The sequence below is a fragment of the Argentina silus genome (assembly GCF_951799395.1).
Source record: "Argentina silus genome assembly, chromosome: Y".
Classification (NCBI taxonomy): Eukaryota; Metazoa; Chordata; class Actinopteri; order Argentiniformes; family Argentinidae; genus Argentina; species Argentina silus.
This window is the reverse complement of record NC_139654.1, coordinates 17,661,956-17,681,933: the sequence shown is the minus strand read 5'-3', so window position 1 is coordinate 17,681,933 and position 19,978 is coordinate 17,661,956. Positions and strand designations below refer to the sequence as shown.

Below are 19,978 nucleotides of genomic sequence, written 5' to 3'. Positions count from 1 at the left end.
GGGGATGAAGTGGGCCGCCTTCGAAAACCGGTCCACCACCACCAGGATAGTGGTGAACCCGTCAGAGAGGGGAAGGCCCGATATAAAATCCAAAGAAATGTGGGACCAGGGGCGCTTGGGAATGGGAAGGGGCCGGAGGAGACCCGCCGGGGCCAGACGGGGGCTCTTCCTGCGCGCGCACACCGCACACGCTGCCACGAAGGCGCGCGTATCACCCTCTGCCGTGGGCCACCAGAACCTCCTCCGGATGAATTCCAAGGTCCTGGCGGCCCCTGGGTGACCCGTGAGGGAGGATGGGTGCGCCCAGAGGAGCAGCCGTGCGCGCGCAGCCTTGGGGACGTAGAGTCTCTCCGGCGGACCCCCCCCGGGGCCGGGCTCCCGCCCCAGGGCCGTCCTGACCACCCGCTCTATGTCCCAGGACACAGGGGCGAGGATGAGAGCCTCCGGAATGATGGGGTCGGGGGTCTCCACCAGGTCCACCGGGTCGAACTGACGGGAGAGGGCGTCAGGTTTGATGTTCGTAGCCCCTGGACGATAGGAGATGGTGAAGGTGAACCTGGTGAAGAACAGCGCCCACCTCGCCTGACGGGAGTTCAAACGCTTGGCCCCCCGGATGTACTCCAGATTCTTATGGTCCGTCCACACTTCAAATGGCTGGACGGTGCCCTCCAGCCAGTGCCTCCACTCCTCCAACGCCAACTTAACCGCCAGCAGCTCACGGTTGCCCACGTCGTAGTTCCGCTCTGCTGGGGAGAGCCGACGGGAGAAGAAGGCACAGGGGTGGACCTTCCCGTCCTTAAGGCACCGCTGGGAGAGCACCGCCCCCACTGCAATGTCGGAGGCATCCACCTCCACCACAAAGGGCCGGGCAGGATCAGGATGCCCAAGGACCGGGGCGGAGGTGAAACTCCGCTTGAGTGTGGCAAAGGCGTTCTCCGCCTCGGGGGAACAAGCGAATTGAGGGCGGCTGGACTGGGTGAGGACGGTCAAGGAAGCGGCCAGGGCACTAAACCCCCGGATGAACCGCCTATAAAAATTGGCGAAACACAGGAAACGTTGCAGCTGTTTCAGGGAGGAGGGCTGGGGCCAGTCCAACACTGCCTTGACCTTGGCAGGGTCCATACGCAACTCCCCCCTGGAAACGATAAATCCCAGGAAGGAGACGGTCTCCTGGTGAAAAACGCACTTCTCCGCCTTCACATAAAGCTGGTGGCGGAGAAGGCGTTGTAGAACCTGGCGAACGTGCAGCCTATGTTGGGCCAGGTCCTTAGAAAAAATAAGGATGTCGTCCAGGTCGACGAACATGGACAAATCCAGGAGGTCCCGAAGGACGTCGTTGACCAACGCCTGGAAGACCGCCGGGGCGTTGGCCAATACGAAGGGCATGACCCGATACTCGTAGTGGCCTCTCGGTGTGTTGAATGCCGTCTTCCACTCATCCCCCTCCCGGATCCTCACCAGGTTGTAGGCGTTACGTAGGTCCAGCTTGGTGAAGACCCAGGCCTGCTGCAGGGATTCGAAGGCTGTCCCCCGTCCTTCTTGGGCACAAAGAAGAACCCTGCAACCGCCGGGGACTTGGAAGGTCGGATATGTCCCGCGGCGAGCGCCTCCTCGATGTACTCCTTCATGGCCAATGTCTCTGGTCGGGACAGGGAGAGCAAGCGACCCCTAGGAGGCATGGAACCTGGCAGAAGGTCGATAGCGCAGTCGTAGGACCTGTGGGGCGGCAGGCTCTTGGCCCGTGACATACTAAAGACCTCTGCCAGGTTCCAATACTCCGGGGGAACACCGGTCAGGTCGGGCACAGGGGAGGTAGGTGGCAGTGGGCGGGGAATGGGAGTAAGGGGACTGGATGGACATGTGTGGGCGGTCGAACTTACCCCCAGAACAACCTGCCCGGTGGCCCAGTTAATCCGGGGGTTGCTGGAAGCCAGCCAGGGGTGACCCAGGACGAGGGGGCAGTCAGGAGCCTCAATGATGAAAAAATGAGCCTCCTCCCAAGGAGCCCCCTCGACCTGGAGGCGCACGGGGATAGTGCGCTGTGTAATCAGGCCAGCTCCCAGGGGCCGACCGTCCAGAGCCCAGACCGGAATGGGCTCCGCTAGCTGGATGAGCGGGACTCCCCATCCAGCCGCCAGGCTTGTGTCCATCAGGTTCCCCGCTGCTCCAGAGTCGACCAGGGCGAGGACCCTGTGTGAGTCGGAGCCCCACTGCACTGCGACCCGGAGAAAGGTCCGGGAATCTCCAGGAATGGAGGGTGGATCCCGTCCCGCCAGCACCCCCCCAGATACTAGCGGGACCCTCCGTTTCCCGATTTCTCCGGGCAGGCAGTGCAGCGGCTCCCATGCCGGGGTCTGGGGAGCTGGAGCAGGTGGTGTCGGTGCAGGTACCGCGGCGGCCTCCTGAGCCTCCGACATGGAACGGACCATGATGGTGAGTTGATGGAGGCTCTCGGCCACCTGCTGCATACCCTGCTCGTGCTGGGTTAACACTTTGTGCTGGGCTGTGGATTCCTCCTGCAGCCTGAGTATCTCCACTGGGTCCATATTGGTCAGAGATTCTGTTAGCAATGCGGATGCGGTGGACCCAAGTGCGAAGAAATACTCAGACGAACGACGTAAATACAAGAACTTATCTCTTTAATTAAGAATGGTCGGGGCAGGATGCACAAACAAACACTGGGAGAAAAGGGTAAAATAAAAGTGGAGAAAACCAAGCTCCAATAACACAGGTACTCACTGGCAGACAGGGTAAACACGAACAGACGGGGAGAATCTCTGACAAGGACATGGGGAACACACAGGCAAGAAACAGGGGACAGAACACACAGGTGAAACGAATCTGGGTAGATTGGGAGGCCACTGGCCCCGTACCGCCAGAGGAGGGCGCCAGAGTTACCAGACAGCAACCTCAGGCGTGACAAACTACTACTACGACCATTTCAACTGAACTTAGACATTTACTTACAAGTGACATTTTAGACAGTTAATCACAAGTGACATACTGTATATTTCATTGGTCAAGACTACTTCATAGTATCAATCTTTTGATCTAATTTGTGTTCCTGTGGTGAGGTTCTCTTATAAGCCCCTATGTTTTTTTCTTGTTTTTTTTACGTCATCTGTCAAGTCAAAGTCAAAGTCAAAGTGGCTTTATTGTCAATTCTTCACATGTCAAGACATACAAAGGAATCGAGAGGACGTTTCTCACTCTCCCACGGTGAGACAGATAAAGTGCCCAGGCACAACAGATAACACATACTAAAAGTAAAACATTCAATAAAAATAATTTAAACAGTGCAAAAAGAGCAGTCAGTAAAGACAGTAAATAGCAGCCAAATACTGTGTATTCTGTATAAAAAAATAATAGTGCAATAGTGCATTGTAGCAATAGAATAGTGGATTGTCCAGAGTCCGTAGTGTTTTGGGGGGGGGCTTCAGCTTCCTGACAGCTTGGAGGATGTGGCTGGGGGAAGTGAGGGGAGAGAATTTAGCTTCCTGACAGCTTGGGGTATGAAGCTTTTCGTGAGTCTGGTGGTGTGGGCACGGAGGCTCCTATACCTTCTTCCAGAAGGCAGGAGGCTGAACAGACTGTGTGCGGGGTGGCTTGCGTCGCTCACAATCGAGGTAGCTTTGCAGGTGAGGCGGGTGGAGTAAGTCTCTTGCAGGGATGGGAGTGGGGCACCAATGATCTTAGCAGCTGTGTTCACAATGCGTTGCAGTGCTTTCCTACTGTGTTCGGTGCAGCTACCGCCCCACACAGTGATGCAGCTGGACAGGATGCTTTCAATGGTGCCTCGGTAGAATGTTGTCAGGATCGGTGTGGGAGCTTTCGCTCGCTTCAGCTTGCGGAGGAAGTAGAGGCGCCGCTGGGCTGTCTTCGCCAGTGATGCGGTGTTGGTGGTCCAGGAGAGGTCCTCACTGATGTGCACCCCCAGGAATTTGGTGCTGCTCACTCTCTCCACAGCAGCACCATCGATGGTCAGTGGTGGGTGTTCGGTGTGCCCTCTCCGGAAGTCGACCACAATCTCCTTCGTTTTGCTGACATTCAGAAGGAGGTTGTTGTCTCTGCACCACGTGGTCAGAAGGTTGACCTCCTTTCTATAGTGGGTCTCGTCGTTCTTGGAGATGAGACCCACCAGAGTTGTGTCGTCCGCAAACTTCACCATGTGATTGGTGCTGTAGGTTGGTGTGCAGTCGTGAGTCAGCAGGGTGAAGAGCAGGGGACTGAGCACACAGCCTTGGGGGGCCCCTGTGCTGAGTGTGATGCTGCTCGAGGTGTTGTTGCCGACTCGTACTGCTTGTGGTCTCTCGCTGAGGAAGTCCAGCAGCCAGTTGCAGAGGGAGGTGTTGAGCCCCAGCTGGTCCAGTTTACAGATCAGTTGTTGCGGGATTATGGTGTTAAGTGCTGAGCTAAAGTCTATGAAAAGCATTCTCACATATGAGTCTGCTTTTTCCAGGTGGGTGAGGGCTGGGTGGAGAGCAGAGCAGATTGCGTCCTCTGTGGAACGTTTTGCTCGGTATGCAAACTGAAAGGGGTCCAGGGTGGGGGGGAGGATGGACTTAATGTGAGACATGACTAGCCGTTCAAAGCACTTCATGATGATGGGGGTCAGTGCTACAGGGCGATAGTCATTGAAGCAGGATGGAGCGGATTTCTTTGGCACAGGTATGATGATGGAGGTCTTGAAATGTGATGGGACAGCAGCTTGACGCAAAGAAGTGTTAAAGATGTCCGTGAAGACATCCTTAAGCTCCTCTGCGCAGTCCCTCAGCACACGGCCTGGGATGTTGTCTGGGCCTGTTGCTTTGCGGGGGTTGATGGTAGAGAGTGTCCTCTTCACACTGGCAGCAGACAGGCACAGGACCTGATCGTGGGGGGGGGGTGGAGTTTTCTGTGGGCTTGTAGTGTTTGTTGCTTCAAACCGTGCAAAGAAGCTGTTGAGGTTGTTGAGCAGAGAGATGTTGTTGTCGCAGGTCTGTGGCGCGGGCTTGTAGTCCGTTATGGTCTGAATGCCCTGCCACAGGCTCCGCGTGTCTCTGCTGTCCTTGAAGTGGCAGGTAATCTTATTTGTGTAGTCCAGTTTTGCTTTCTTGATGCCACGGGACAGGCTGGCTCTCGCTGTTCTTAGGCCATTTTCATCCCCGGCTCTGAAGGCTTTGTCTCTGGCCCTCAGCAGCCGATGGACTGCCCCTGTCAGCCATGGCTTCTGGTTAGCCCGAGTGATGATGGTCTTTTTGTGGGTCACATCATCAGAGCACTTACGGATGTAGGAGAGGACAGTGTCTGTAAGCTCCTCATTGTCCGTATGGTTGTTCTGTGTGGCTGCTTGCTTGAACATGTCCCAGTCTGTTGTTGCAAGACAGTCCTTGAGAGCAGACCTGGACCCCTCCGGCCACACAGTTATCTCTTTCCGGACCGGTTTTCCGACTTTCACTCTGGGCCTATATGCTGGCATTAGCATGACAGTGATGTGATCAGAGAGTCCGATGTGGGGGAGGGGGGAGGCCTTGTATGCTCCTTTGTGAGAAGTGTAGACCAAGTCCAAGGTGTTTTCCCCTCTTGTTGGGAAATTGACATGCTGATGGAGTTTTGGTAAGACAGTCTTAAGGTCAGCATGATTAAAATCTCCAGCGAGGATGGTAAATCCGTCTGGGTGTGCTGTCTGTTGTTCACTGATGGCCTGGTACAGTTCACAAAGTGCCGCATTCCTGTCACTGTTGCTGGAGGTTGGAGGGATGTATACTGCGGCTAGCAAGACCGCAGTAAACTCCCTCGGCAGATAGAAAGGACGGCACTTTATGATCATAAACTCCGCCAGTGGTGAACAGTGTCTGCATACTACCACAGCGTCCCGGCACCACGCATCACAAATGTAAACACAAACTCCGCCGCCACGCTGTTTACCTCCGTTGACGAGGGCTCTGTCCGCTCGATAGCATGTCAGCTGCTCAAGTTGTACAGCGGAGTCGGGGATGTTGTCGTTCAGCCATGTTTCAGTGAAAACAAGTACACAGCAGTTACTCACTGTCCGATTCGCTGACCTCAGCAGTCGTATATGATCCATTTTGTTGTCCAAGGATCGTACGTTGGCCAGGATGATGGATGGTATGGCTGGGCGAGTTGGACTAGCCGCTAGCCTAGCCCGGATACCTCCGCGCTTGCCCCTCTTCTGCTTCCTCGCACACCGCTTCCGACCTCTCCTTTCCGGGGGAGTGGTGGCAGTCGAGTCGAGTCGGGTCGGGTCGAGTAGTCGCGGGCCGGCGAAGTAATCCGAGCTCTTTGAGTGTCTCTGTTGTGGTGTCCAAAACGTTGTAAATCTTGCTCTCGCAGATGTCTAGCAGAGCCTGTCGACTGTACTTGTATTTCGACGCAGACAGACGAGACGAACACGACAAACTTTCGGGCAAACACTTATTAAACAAACAAAACACCGCATTCTCTGGAGCGCGAGTGGTCGCTGCGTGTGCACGCGCCGCCATCTTTTTCATCTGCACATTGTCTAAACCTTGTCTTTCATTCTAACCTGTCTTTCACCTGTCTTTTTTGGTCAAATAAATAAAACTAAACTAAATTTAAAAATGTAGTTCCACTTCCTTTTAAAATGCATTTGACTTGAGTCATTTAAGAGATTTATGACATAAGAACACAAATACTTATCATACAAGACACAGAACCCACGGTTGGGGTCAATTCAATTTCGATTCAGTCAATTCAGGAAGTAATTTGAATTTGAAATTCAATAATGGAAACACTTTTGACGTTTTACTTAATTTATAATTGTGCACATTAAAAACATTTTCTGAACTGGTCTTAAATTGACTAAAATAACCTCTAAAAAAGGATGATTCAACATGAAGCCTATGCCACTTGTTACTGTGTGGCCTTAGTGACCTGACCTGAGTATTGTAGCATTTGTGTCCCCTAGAGTACAAAAGAGAATGAAAAGAAGTCAACTGTGTTTGACTTGCAGATCCAATATACTGATATGAAAATATTAATTTGAAGTACTGTTCTTATAACTGATATTACTGTACATAAAGAAAACTACATCACCACCCTGTCATACTGAATAGGAATGTATAACTGTGGTGGTGGAGTGTGTGTGGTGTGGGCAGCTTTATTACATGGCTCAATGACTGAATTTGACCTTCAGGGCTCCGAGATTCTATTGAACAAGGTAACCCATAGAGTGGCAAGGAGTTCAGCCTGCAAGAGATGTCATGCATGCCATATTCTGCCTGTTCACTGGGTGGGATGTGTTGCGCAAGCATCCAATCCCCATGTGGCGTCCCCACCACATTATTTGTGCCAAAGATGTCCCCTCATTCTTGGAAGAGCTCAACTGTTATCCCATTAAAGGGTTATCTCTCTTTTTAGTTGCCAAAGACTTTATGAGATTAAGTTAATGCATCATGTCTCAGCCAGTCCAGTGTTGCCAGCACTCCAATCCCATCACCTCCACCAACCTCTGCATCGCTGCCAGCTCTTTGCCGGCCGACGGACAAATTTCCCTCAGCAGGAGCAGCACATCGTAATAGGAATTATGGGAGCCCACGGCTCGAACATGGACGATATCCTGGCAGAGGACATGCACCACTGGTACAACAAGTTCATGAAGGAGTCTCCATCAGGGTTGATAACCCTGTTCGAACTCAAGACTATGCTGGAACTACAGGGCATGACAGAGGAGGCTAGTAGCTATGTGGACCAGGTCTTCTTCACCTTTGACATGGACGGGGTAAGATAACTGATGAGCCAGACAATTGATGTATGCTTGCTGTGCACCTGAACCTATGATTTAGGCCTATAAATTCGGTATGTTGTGCGATATATTATGTTTAGGATTTACCTCAAAGCAATTTTGTTATAATCTCCTAATAGATTGTAAACCCGTTCATGGATTTCATATTGCTGTGTGCTAAAGAAAGCACTGTGTCTGTATATGGCTTAAACTTATGACATTGGTCTTGCCTCAGAAGCAGAAAAAATAATTGTTGCTGAGAAATGTATTTCCCTAGTGTACAGTATACTAAAGAGCAAAGTGTTCTGAAGCATTAATCCCACTTTTTGTGAAATCTGATGATGTTTGACCTTGAGAGAAGCAAAATGAAAGGGTAGAGCAGTAGGCCTATATCTGGCTCTCTTTGTTTAAGCCATTATTCCTTGTGTTTTTGTCTAACAATCTCTCTCTCTCTCTCTCTTCCAGGGTGGCTATATAGACTTTGTAGAATACATAGCAGCAGTAAGTTTATTACTTAAAGGAGAAATCAACCAGAAACTGAAGTGGTATTTCAAGCTCTTTGATAAGAATGGAATTGGAAAAATTGACAAAGATGAATTGGAGACAATATTCAAGGTAAGCTATATTTTCTATCCTCATCTCATTACGTTGCTGTGAGATTTCGTTGCAGTCTTTAGGCCTCAGTGGTATGGCAAACTCCCCCCATCTCCTCTCAAAATAGCCTTCAGTAGGAGAGCTTAACGCTGAACGGGTTGAAAAGATTGAAATAGCCAAGAACTAGACAGGCAGCATAAAGTACAGGTAAGGATCTGTTTCTCAACATAAACAGACATCAATTAGATGGCGCCTCCTACGGCTGCCACGGTGTGTTGGTGCGGACTTCTTTGTTTGTTTTTAGTCTTTAATTCCGTTAATTGTGATTCCACTCGGATTATTTTCACGAGGGACGAGATACTTATCATCAGGGACTCAACACCATCTGATTTATGTACCAACTTTCTCGCGTCATCTGTGGATTTACTGGACATTCTGGTCAAAGGTGCTTTGGCCCTTGGCCAAGCAGTGAGGCGGAGACGGAGAGGTAAGCGCGCCGGGGCTCTGGTGCGCTTCAGGGAGAGAGGATTACGCTCGCCTCTACCGGGAATACTCCTCTCAAATGTCCGCTCACTGTGCAACAAAATGGACGAATTGCGTCTTCTTATCAGGACAAATAGAGACTTTTCTCTCTCTTCTGTTTTGTGTTTCACTGAATCGTGGCTGATTGAATCTACACCGGACTCCGCTGTACAGCTGCCCGGCATCCAGCTGTTACGTGCGGATCGCGACTCCATACTTTCACGCAAAACGAAAGGTGGAGGGATCTGTTTCTATATAAGTCACCGCTGGTGCAACGACGTGAAAGTGATTTTGCAAACTTGTTCTCCTGACCTGACCTGACCTCGTTTTACTCTCCACGTGAATTCACTTATTTTATATTGGCTAGCGTTTACATCCCTCCGCAAGCTGATGTGAAAGAGGCTCAACGTCATCTCGCCGACCAAATATCAGGAGTGGAGAGAAGGAGAGAGAACACATACTCCACATACACATATTGTCCTTGGGGACTTTAACACGGGCAATTTAACTCACGAACTAGCTAAATATAAACAGTTAATCAAATGCCCGACCAGGGAGGAGAAGATTTTGGATCTTACAGCACCATCAGCAGAGCTTATCACGCAGTTCCCCGCGCGGCTCTGGGACTATCTGACCACGCTCTTATTCATCTGATCCCGGCATACAGGCAGAAACTGAAACTTTCTAAACCTGCTGTGCGGAGATCCAAGAATTGGAGCAGCAGAGAAGCAGTGGAGGAGCTGCGTGGCTGCCTAGATAACACAGACTGGCACATTTTTAAAACTGCTTCCAGTGATCACAGACTGCAAAACCAAATCCCCCCACTCTATGGATGACCTCAGACTTGCAAACGACCTGAATAACTTCTACTGTAGATTCGACAGACAATGGACCAGTCCTAACTCTGACCCACACAACCAACCCCCCTCCACAGCTATCACACCTCTTCTTCCCAGCCTGGACAGAGACACTACCCCCCCTACACAATGGACCCAGACAGCCCCCTCCACCCCATCACACCTCTCTCCATCCAGGAGAGAGACATCAACAAACTGTTAAAGAGTCAGAACCCCCGCAAGGCAGCTGGACCAGACGCTGTCTCCCCCTCCACACTGAAGCACTGCAGACCAGCTGTCTCCAGTGTTTACGGACATCTTTAACACCTCACTGGTTGAATGCATGGTACCTGCCTGCTTCAAAACATACAACATCATCCCTGTTCCCAAAAAGTCAAGGATCACAGGCCTTAATGACTACAGACCTTAATGACTACTGACCTTTGAGCGCCTCATGCTCACCCATATCCATTTCACAGCCTCTAGCCTCATTGCCACTTAGCCTCGCACACCCTACAAAATATATTGTTTTATTGTTCTATTTTGTACATTTGTTATTGCTATTTGTTAATATTTTGCTGTTTTGTAATTTTTTTCTTCATATTTTTGCTTATATATTGTTTTTTATGTCCCATGCACCAACCTCAACAAGTCAATTTCCTGTATGTGCAAATATACTTGGCCAAATAAAAGAGTTCTGATTCTGATCTAATCCTAACCTAAATCTATCCCTTACTATCCCTTACATTCTGCTACTTTGATCATGAATCATGAATCATGATTTACATGGTAGAGGGAAATAATTTTCTCCTACTCCAAAGACACATACAGCACAAATATATAATTAATTGCATTATCCCTTTTTGCTGGATTTAATGGTTATTCAACAAATGAACCATTCTCTCTTTTATTCATCATTTAGTTGCAGTGGTGTCATTGTTGTGACCTACAGTACAGTATGTTGCTGATATGGATGCTGTATACCTCAGATAGAGTAGATTAAAACTCAGCATACTGTAATTGTATTTCATTCAGGCTATACAGGACATCACCAGAAGTTATGAGATTCCTCCAGAGGAGATTGTGATCCTAATATTAGATTAGATTAGATTAGATTAGATTCAACTTTATTGTCATTGTGCAGAGTACAAGTACAGAGACAACGAAATGCAGTTAGCGTCTAACCAGAAGTGCAAAATAGCAGAAAGTGCAATGAACAGTATTTACAGGTAGTGCAATATATGATCAGTAGTAGTGCAGTATGATATAGTATAATATAAGCAGTATAATATAGCAGTGCAGTATAGCAGTATGTGAGTAGCAGTAGCATTATAGCAGAATAAATAGTTACAGTATGAGCAGTGTAGCAGCATATGAGCTGTATGGGTAATGCAGTCTAGCAGTATATATGTATTAACAGTAACATGAGGTAGATGCAGGATAAATATAAATATGGAATGCCGTATAAACAGTATAACAAGTATGTACAGTATGTGCAGTAGTATTAAAGAAAATATAGGATATGTGCATTATGTGCATTATGAACAGTATGAACAGTATGAACAGGTATGTACAGAAGAGCAGTGGTATTGAGTAAGAGCAGGGGAGGGGAGTATAGAGGGGAGTATAGTGCAATATATGAGAAGATTGATGTGAATGGAGAAGGTAAGAACATGATCAACATGAGAGGATATAGGGCCTACTATACAGGATGAACTTGATTGAGTTTCTTCTGATCAGGGTTGGGTTGAATGTGGTTTCAATTCCATCAGTTCAGTGATTTCAAATGATTTCAAGTGATTTCAAATTGCAATTCATCCACTGAAAGTAATTGCAACTATGTTCAGTACTTTTTGAAGTAAATCAAATGCCCGACCAGGGAGTAAAAATCGTCTTTTTAATTTTTTTAATTTAATTTAAATTCTTACATTTTAATTTTAATTCCCTTCACCTTAATCAATGAAATTGAAACAGAATTTACCCCAATCGACTGTGACAATGTCCAAATTATATAAGATATACAACTCTTATGTGCATAGGCACTGATGAATTATGGTTATATGCAATACTAATTATGATAGTAATTTCATGTACAGTATTCATAGTTGTATATGGATCTGCTTATCTCACCCCTCTCTTTGCATCACTACTTCCAGGTGAGCTTACATTGGAGGAGTTCATCAGTGGAGCAAAGGACCATCCTGATATCATGGAGATGCTCACCAAGATGATGGATCTTACCAATGTCCTGGAAATCATTGTCAATGGTCAAAAGAAGAAGTGCTGATCTTCTCAGTTTCTGGTGGACTGGACTATACAGAATGTTGAGAAGATAATTTATTGTCTGAGGGCAATGGTGGACACATTATGGTGATTTTGTATATAAAAGAAAATTGTATAAAAATACACTAAAAATCTGCACTTCATAAGAGCCAAGCCCCACAACAAAAGCTAAATTGTGAGGAGCCCCAAACACTGCCTACCTATATTATGTTCTCTCTTTGTGTGTCACCTGAGTGAAGAGTGAGGCTGAGGGGAACTCGTCCTCCTCTTCCCTCTGCCGTTGCTCTTACATTCACCAATGCTCTTCGCCTCTGTAAAGGTCTTAAAGGCACCCTATGCAGGATTGTGCCCTCTTTTGACTGCAATGGGAATTGCAATGACAATTCAGAATAGTCTCCCCCTCTCTCCCTCCCCTTTGTCAATGCAAACTACTTTTATCTGAAACAATTAATCCATCAGTCATTTTCACATTTTTATTCAGCAAATGTCTTCGTTACATAACCTTGAAACTAGCAAAGGAGTGAAAGTGATTGAAAGTGCAACCATTATTAAGTTTCAAACAAATCCCCTCATTCCCCAATCAAAACTCAGACAAGGCTGTAATGTCAAACAGGACGTATACTATGAAAAATCATCAGAATACATGTTACAAACTTATTTGCACACAAACGCTTGTATTGCTTAGGTCGGCTTCCAGCACTGAGAAATGCTTGCGGCTCCCAGGCAGTAGGCATGTAGACACACACATGCAAGTCGCAGGTTATGCACCCACAGCAAGTGGTAGACGCTCAGAAACATTCCAAATATTTTGGAAAAGGAAATTACATTACATTTTGACATTTGTCTAAAGTAAGTGAATCATCTATACATCAGTCATCATAAGAAAAAACTAATCTATGCTAGGACCAGGGGCCGTCACAATGCTAGAAGAAGGAAGGATAACTTTTTTTTATTATTATTATTTACATGAATTTATTATTTACAAATTCAGGCAGAAGGGAAAAGACTGCCAATGCATCATAAGCAATGATTCAGCATGGTCATTTTAAAGGAGAAAAAGCTACATATTCACCTTTAAAACCCATTTCACTAAGTGATATGTTCTCAGAGGGTCTCAGACTGCTTTCACTTCCACACAAAGCTGTGACCACGCCACTACCTACAAAGTAGAGAGATATATGGGGTCGCTCACTAATTAGCTTAAGAAATGGTTGGCTGCTTGTTGATCCTTTAATGGGTTTTCAATGAATGCAATGCTTGCTGGAAGCCCTCACCATGAAGAAACAGGCTGTGTGGAGTTTTAAACTTTTGTGTCACTATTGTAGATGGTTAGGATTCTATGTTTCCCTTTTTGTATTCTCATTCAAATATACAATAGGATGTCTCAAACATGTTTGCTCTTCAAAACCAGTTCAGTCAGGACACTTCACGTCGTTTTAATAAGTTGAATGAATATGGTAGTACAAATAGGTTTGGCGTAATCGGATGGCTCCGCTCTTATATTGCTCCCCGGTTGAAGTTATCCAACATTAAAACAATATGACAAGGCGGGGAGCCCATACACTTTTTCAAACCCCCCTTAGGTAGGTAAACACAGAGCGAAAAGGCAGGTGGATGCTGGGGTGACCAACGAATTTACCTCTCATAGCCAGTGGCGAGACACTGCTTAGCCATAGAAGAGTGCTGCTACTTTTAAAGCCTAGTCCCAAGAACATGTGATATGTTTTGCATAACGTGAGAACAGCTGTCCGTCAACTGACGTCCAGCTGCAACTTTCCTTAAAATGCCCGCCTTAACTTTCATATTTTAATGTTGCTAATAAATTATGGCACTTAAAAAAATATTTATAATCATAAGCAATGTTTTAGAAAAGTGAAACATCATGTTTCCTGGGTCACTGACACTTAATGACAATGTGTCATAGTTGCTTTTTGTTGTTTGTTATTTGACTGAATGTGAAGAATGTATGCTGTAAAACAAAACGGAATGGTCTCTCGATTGATTGACTGGCTGACTTGTATGATTGTAAAACGATTGTCATACCTACCAACTGATCATGTACCTGAGAAGTTATTTAAAGGATTGTGTCTGTATTTTGTTCAAACATTGGGTTGCCTTAAGAATCAATACAATCTTTCTTGAGAAAAGCACACTTTTCTTGTATTCATTTTCTCAGAAGGCAAGGTGATGTTACTCCTACAGTAGAATATAAGAGGTTATAATGCGCCGATCATGTTGATATAGTTCCACTAGACATGTCCATTCAATACGTTTAAACCGTTTTGGTGGTATATGTATGTATCTAATTACAGCATGTCTAAATACATCGATATATGCCATCATATTGTCCAGATTGTTAAAATGTTTCTACGTAGACCCCTTTCGGGTCTATTCGCAGACGCATTCTGAATGTTGGCATTTCGGCCAAAAAGGAGCCCGGACGCATATCGGACGATATTTCGACGTTCACGGTCCGTCAAATGTTTTCTGGGGTAGAGAAAGAAAACTAAAACTATCATCCATAGGGCCTAATGGTTGGACATCAGCTTGTTTTCCATAAGGGTTACATTACCAACAATATTAACTTGATAAAACATAGATCTACAGCAGGGCAATTTTGTGTTCCAGTGATGTTGTTGTTATGTTTGAATAACGGAGACTGAAGCCAGAGCTTACTTAGGAGCGTGCTCTCCGTTTATTAACCAAAATACAACTAACAGAAAACAGGTACGGTCACGTGAAACGCACGTTGCCGTAAAACACATTGCACTGACGCAGCAGTGCCAGATGTAACAATTCCCCCCCCCTCACAGAACTAGGAGTGATACTCAGTCACAAAGTCACGCAGGTGCTCGGGCCTGCCGCGTGCCCGAGCTGGGCGGGGTTCAGGTGCAGCAACAACCACTGGCCCGTCGGGCTGGGCCGGAGGAGCTGGGATTGGTGCAGCCTCTAACCATGCAGCCGGCAGAACTCTAGCAGCGGGCACCACCAGGTCTGGGCTCGGGGGGGCGTGTACCTTGCCCAGGCGGTTAGCATGCCAGCGTGTGCCGTCGGCGAGCCTGAATGTAGCCGGGCCAAGCTGTTGGCTGACCTGGACCGGGTCTGACCAAAACGACTGGAGCTTGTTGTCCCGATGAGGTCGACGAATCCTGACCCAGTCCAAGACAGCGATGGCAGGTGGCTTAGCACGTCGGGCCCTGTCGAAACGGTCCTTCATCCGACGCTGGCGTGTGTCGACGGCGGCTCGAACCGGGTGGGCTGGGGCCCAAGCTGCTGTAGGGCGGAGCCTATCCAGAGGCAGCTGAAGCTCCCGCCCCAGCATCGGGTGGCCCGGTAATGCAGCAGCGTTTGGAGGAGGCTGGTGGTGAGTGTGCACCCTTGTGCCAGATGGGCCCTGATGCCATTTTTCAATGACTGGTTCAGCCGTTCCACCCCCCCATTCGCAGCCGGGTTGTAGAATGCTGTGTGAATGTGGCGTATTCCTTTCCCCTCCAGATAAGAGGACAGTTCGTGGGAGACCATCTGGGGACCATTGTCGGTCGTGATCCTCTTGGGCAGGCCCCAACGCGCGAACAGAGAGTATGTCAACCAACACCTTGGCTGTGACCGAGCCCACAGGCGCTACCTCTGGCCACTTAGAGTGGAGGTCGTAGACAACGACGAGGAACCTCTGGTGATGCGGTACTCCATGCAGCTCGCCGCAGATGTCAAGTTGTAGGTGCTCCCAGGGTTGGGACGGCCAGTCCAGCGGTTGCATGGGCGGGGGTGGGGCTGGGGCCCTGGTCTTACCACTAAGAAGGCAAGCAGTGCAGTCCTTGACCAGGGTCTCGATTTCCCTATCGATGCCTGGCCACCACACCGCGTCGCGACACCGCTGTTTGAGCTTGACTATGCCCAAGTGGCCCTCGTGCGCCATAGCAAGGACACGCGCCCGAAGGGCACTCGGGACCACAGTGCAGAGCCCGCGAGCGATGCAGGTGTCGTTCCAACATGACAGTTCATCCCTGACCCTGGAGTAGGGGAGCATCTCATCTGGTACCCTCGCTGGCCAGCCCTGTCTGATGTAGGTCGAGAGTGTAGAGAGGGTGGGGTCGTCAGCTGAGGCGTCCTGGATCTCCCTCAGTGACACTGTCTCCTGGAGGGGTGTGTGGAGGAGCTGGACGAGGTCGTGCTCGGCCTGGTCCTGACCGGGGGCCAAAGATGGATCTGGGGGTGGGTTGGGGATTGCACGTCACAGCAGGTCAGCCACCACGTTGTCCCGACCCGGCGTGAAATGCAGGCGGAAGTTGTACTGCTGCAGGCGGTCGGCCCAACGATGGAGACGGAGTGGTTTGTGGCCGGTGCCAGACGTGGCTAGGAGGGTGGTGAGGGCCTGATGGTCCGTCCTCAGTGTGAATGCGCGTCCGTAGAGGTACATGTGCCAGCGCTCACATGCCCAGAGGCACGCTAGGGCTCCCCGCTCCCCCACCGAGTACCTCTGTTCCGTGGGGCTGAGAGCCCGTGAGGCGAAGGCGATCGGCCTCTCCACACCCCCTTGCAGCTGGGACATCACAGCACCGATGGCCATGGCGGAGGCGTCACATGTGACGAGGGTGGGGCTGGCTGGGTCGAAGTGCGCCAGGACCGGTGGTGTGGTGAGCTGGGACTTCAGGAGGCGCACAGCGTCCGAGCAGGCAGACGTCCAGAGCCAGGGCTCACCATGTTTCAGCAGCTGTCGCAGTGGCGCAGTCGTGGCCGAGTACTGTGGCAGGAAACGTAGGTAGAACGCTGTCATGCCCAGGAAGGAGGCCAACTGAGTGGCTGAGGTGGGCTCCGGGACACGGTGGATGGCGTCTGTGTTCGAGTGGAGTGGGTATATGCCATCAGCCGAGAGACGGAACCCCACAAACTCAATGGCCGGGGCAGCGAAGACACACTTCTCGCCGTTGAGTGTGAGGTGGTGCTTGGCCAGTGCACTGAACACGCTGTGGAGGCGCTCGTCGTGGCTCTCGACAGTGGCCCCGTGAACCACGATATCGTCCAGGTAGATGGCCACACCCGGGATCCCAGCGAAGATGGAGGCCATTATCTTTTGGAAGCAGCTGGGGGCAGAGCTTAGACCAAAAGCCATGCGTTTGTAACGGAAGACCCCTTTGTGGGTGATAAATGCGGTGAGGTTGCGGCTCTCAGGGTGTAGTGGCACCTGGAGGTAACCCTGGCGGAGGTCTAGTTTGGAGAAAGTGGTGGACCCGTGGAACTGGGCGGTGAGCTCCTCTGTCGTTGGCAAAGGGTATTTGTCTGGGATGATGGCCTTGTTTACCGCTCTTAGATCCACGCAGAGTCGCAGCCCCCCAGACTTCTTCTTTGCCACCACAATGTTGGAGATCCAGGGCGATGCATTCACCTGCTCGATGATGTCGCCATCGAGCATGCTCTGTAGCTCAGAGGAGATGTCATCGCGGAGGGGCTGGATGACAGGCGTCACCTGCGGGTCTAACAAGGGCTGGTGGGCGAAAACATCGAGGCAGCCCACACCGCTGAACAGCATGGGCCACTGTTGCTGCCAGGGGATGGCAACAGTGTGAATCTCTGAGCCAGCGGTGTCTAGCAGAGTGAAACCGAGGCTGTTGAAAAGGTCGAGGCCTAGGAGGTTGGTCCCGTGGCGTGCGATATTGAACCTGAAGAGTGGCAGTGTCTTCTCTCCGTATTTCACAGGCAGCTGAAGGGAGCCCACGATGTCAATCTTCGAGTTGGCATAGCCACGCAGGGTGGTGGTGGGCTGCCCCAGTGGCTCGTGGGAGAAAAACTGTGTGTAAGTCGCCAAGTTCAGGAGGGACACCGTGGCTCCAGTGTCTAGGAGGAGCGGTAGAGTAACATCACCAACCATCAACGAGCATGTTTTAAATGGCGCTCGTCCTGAGCTAACATTGTGGATGATTGTGGTAGGTGGCTGGGAGGCTCTAGCTGGGGCAGACCTACAGACTTTGTGAAAGTGGTTGAGTTTCCCGCAGTTGGAGCAGGTTTTACCACGGGCAGGACAGATCTGAGCTCTTGAATTGTGCGCAGAAGAGCCACAATTACCACATGGCTGGTGTGGGCGGTCACGTGACTGAGAGGCTAGTAATATGTTCTCGCTGCTGTCTGCACTCACGTGGAGGAGGGGCACCCGTGACTCAAGTGGGCCCGCTGCCTTGGCCAGTGCTAGAGAGTTGGAAGCGGTAGATAAACTAGCTGCACATTCCAGAGCAGATTCAACCTGAACTGCAAGGTGTAGAGCTGCTGCTAATGTTAAATCATCATTTTCCAGTAGGAGTCTTTCCCTTATTTTGTCACAGTTCGTGTGCAGTATCAGGTGGTCCCTTATCATTTCGTCCTGTAAGGCCCCGAACTTGCACGAGCTAGCTAAACCTCGTAAATCAGCCACGAACTGCGTCACTGACTCACCCGACCGTTGGTGCCTCCGTCGGAATATGACGCGACGGAGCAGAGCACTTTGTGGAGCTGCGAAATGTGCTTTTAGTAGCTCCACGGCATTTGTGTAAGTTGTTGCATTGCCGAGAGTTCCAAACACGCGCTGTCCCTCCGCTCCTAGGCAGTGCAGCAAGAGTGCACGTTTCCTCACTGCCGAAACATCTTCTAAGCCGGCAGCTAGAATATAAGTTTCGAACGAGGAAATCCAGCGAGGCCACGGCACCGGTGGTTCTCCCGGTAGAGCTAGGAAGGGGGAGGGTGGTGGTAGGGAGCAATCAGCCATCTCTCGTCGCCAATGTTATGTTTGAATAACGGAGACTGAAGCCAGAGCTTACTTAGGAGCGTGCTCTCCGTTTATTAACCAAAATACAACTAACAGAAAACAGGTACGGTCACGTGAAACGCACGTTGCCGTAAAACACATTGCACTGACGCAGCAGTGCCAGATGTAACAGTTGTGTTACATTTTGCCAATTGGATCCAATTGCTGAGGCAAATAACCAAAGAAAAATTATATTAACTGAACATGACAACCTACCAACCCCCCCCCCCCCCCGACAATTGTACTACTCTTACCCTACAGTATTCCTATAAACTGTACATACTGTATACTCACTTGTACACACTGCTCTTATACTACTGCTCTTCTGTACATATCTGTCTATACTGTTCATAATCTGTCTATACTGTTCATACTGCATTCCATATTTATTCTGCTTATTTACTCTAATGTTACTGTTAATACATATATACTGCGTATACTGCACTGCCTATACAGCTCATATGCTGCTTACACTGTTCATACTGCATTCTATGTATTCTGCTTATAATGTTACTGCTAATACATATACTGCTTACACTGCACTACTTATACTTATACTGCACTACCTGTATATACTGTTCACACTGCACTTTTCTGCTTTTTTGCACTTCTGGTTAGACGCTAACTGCATTTCGTTGTCTCTGTACTTGTACTCTGCACAATGACAATAAAGTTGAATCTAATCTAATCTAATCTAATCTAATCTATAGCTTCTTTTTTAATATCACTCATTTAAATTGTTACATAAATAAAAAACATGTTCTTCGTAAATCCCTTCCATCTAAATCATGGTAGGATCTTGCACGGTTATTTTGCTTTTGAGAAAGTTTGCTCTCCATACGAGAAAGAGAGAGGTGGTTGCTTTTAAGGTTTTTCTTGTCCCAATTAATGACACTAAGCCCCGCCTGTTTTGAGGCAGAGATCACATGAGTCATACAGTTTGACGTCCTGCCCGAAGTTGAGAACGAAGTGAAGCTGAACTTTGAACAGTGAGAGGGCAGTAATTAGCAATGCGTTCCGTCACTCGCTCTTCTTTGGATAGAGTTATTGTATAGATTTGACAATTTATTTAAATTTAGCCAGGGAAAGGGGCAGCTGCGTCTCTGTTTTCTCTTGGAAAGTTACGTCTATAGTTCAGTAGATATGCGCGTTGTTACTTTTACCAGTGTGTCCTTTGGAAACAATAGAAAAAACACACTTTCAGGGTATTCCGATAGCTAACAGTCT

The 19,978-nt window shown here is 48.8% G+C and overlaps 1 protein-coding gene across 1 annotated transcript; it reads left to right on the top strand.

The window, feature by feature from the left end:
• Nucleotides 1-7,546: 7,546 nt before the first annotated feature.
• LOC310824014 (guanylyl cyclase-activating protein 3-like) lies at nucleotides 7,547-11,983 on the top strand (the record flags this gene model as incomplete). The annotated part of the gene is made up of 5 exons (XM_083696918.1): nucleotides 7,547-7,741; nucleotides 8,210-8,359; nucleotides 10,732-10,779; nucleotides 11,322-11,361; nucleotides 11,853-11,983. 5 exons carry the CDS (start codon nucleotides 7,547-7,549, stop codon nucleotides 11,981-11,983), a joined length of 564 nt encoding a protein of 187 aa, XP_083553044.1.
• Nucleotides 11,984-19,978: the final 7,995 nt, after the last annotated feature.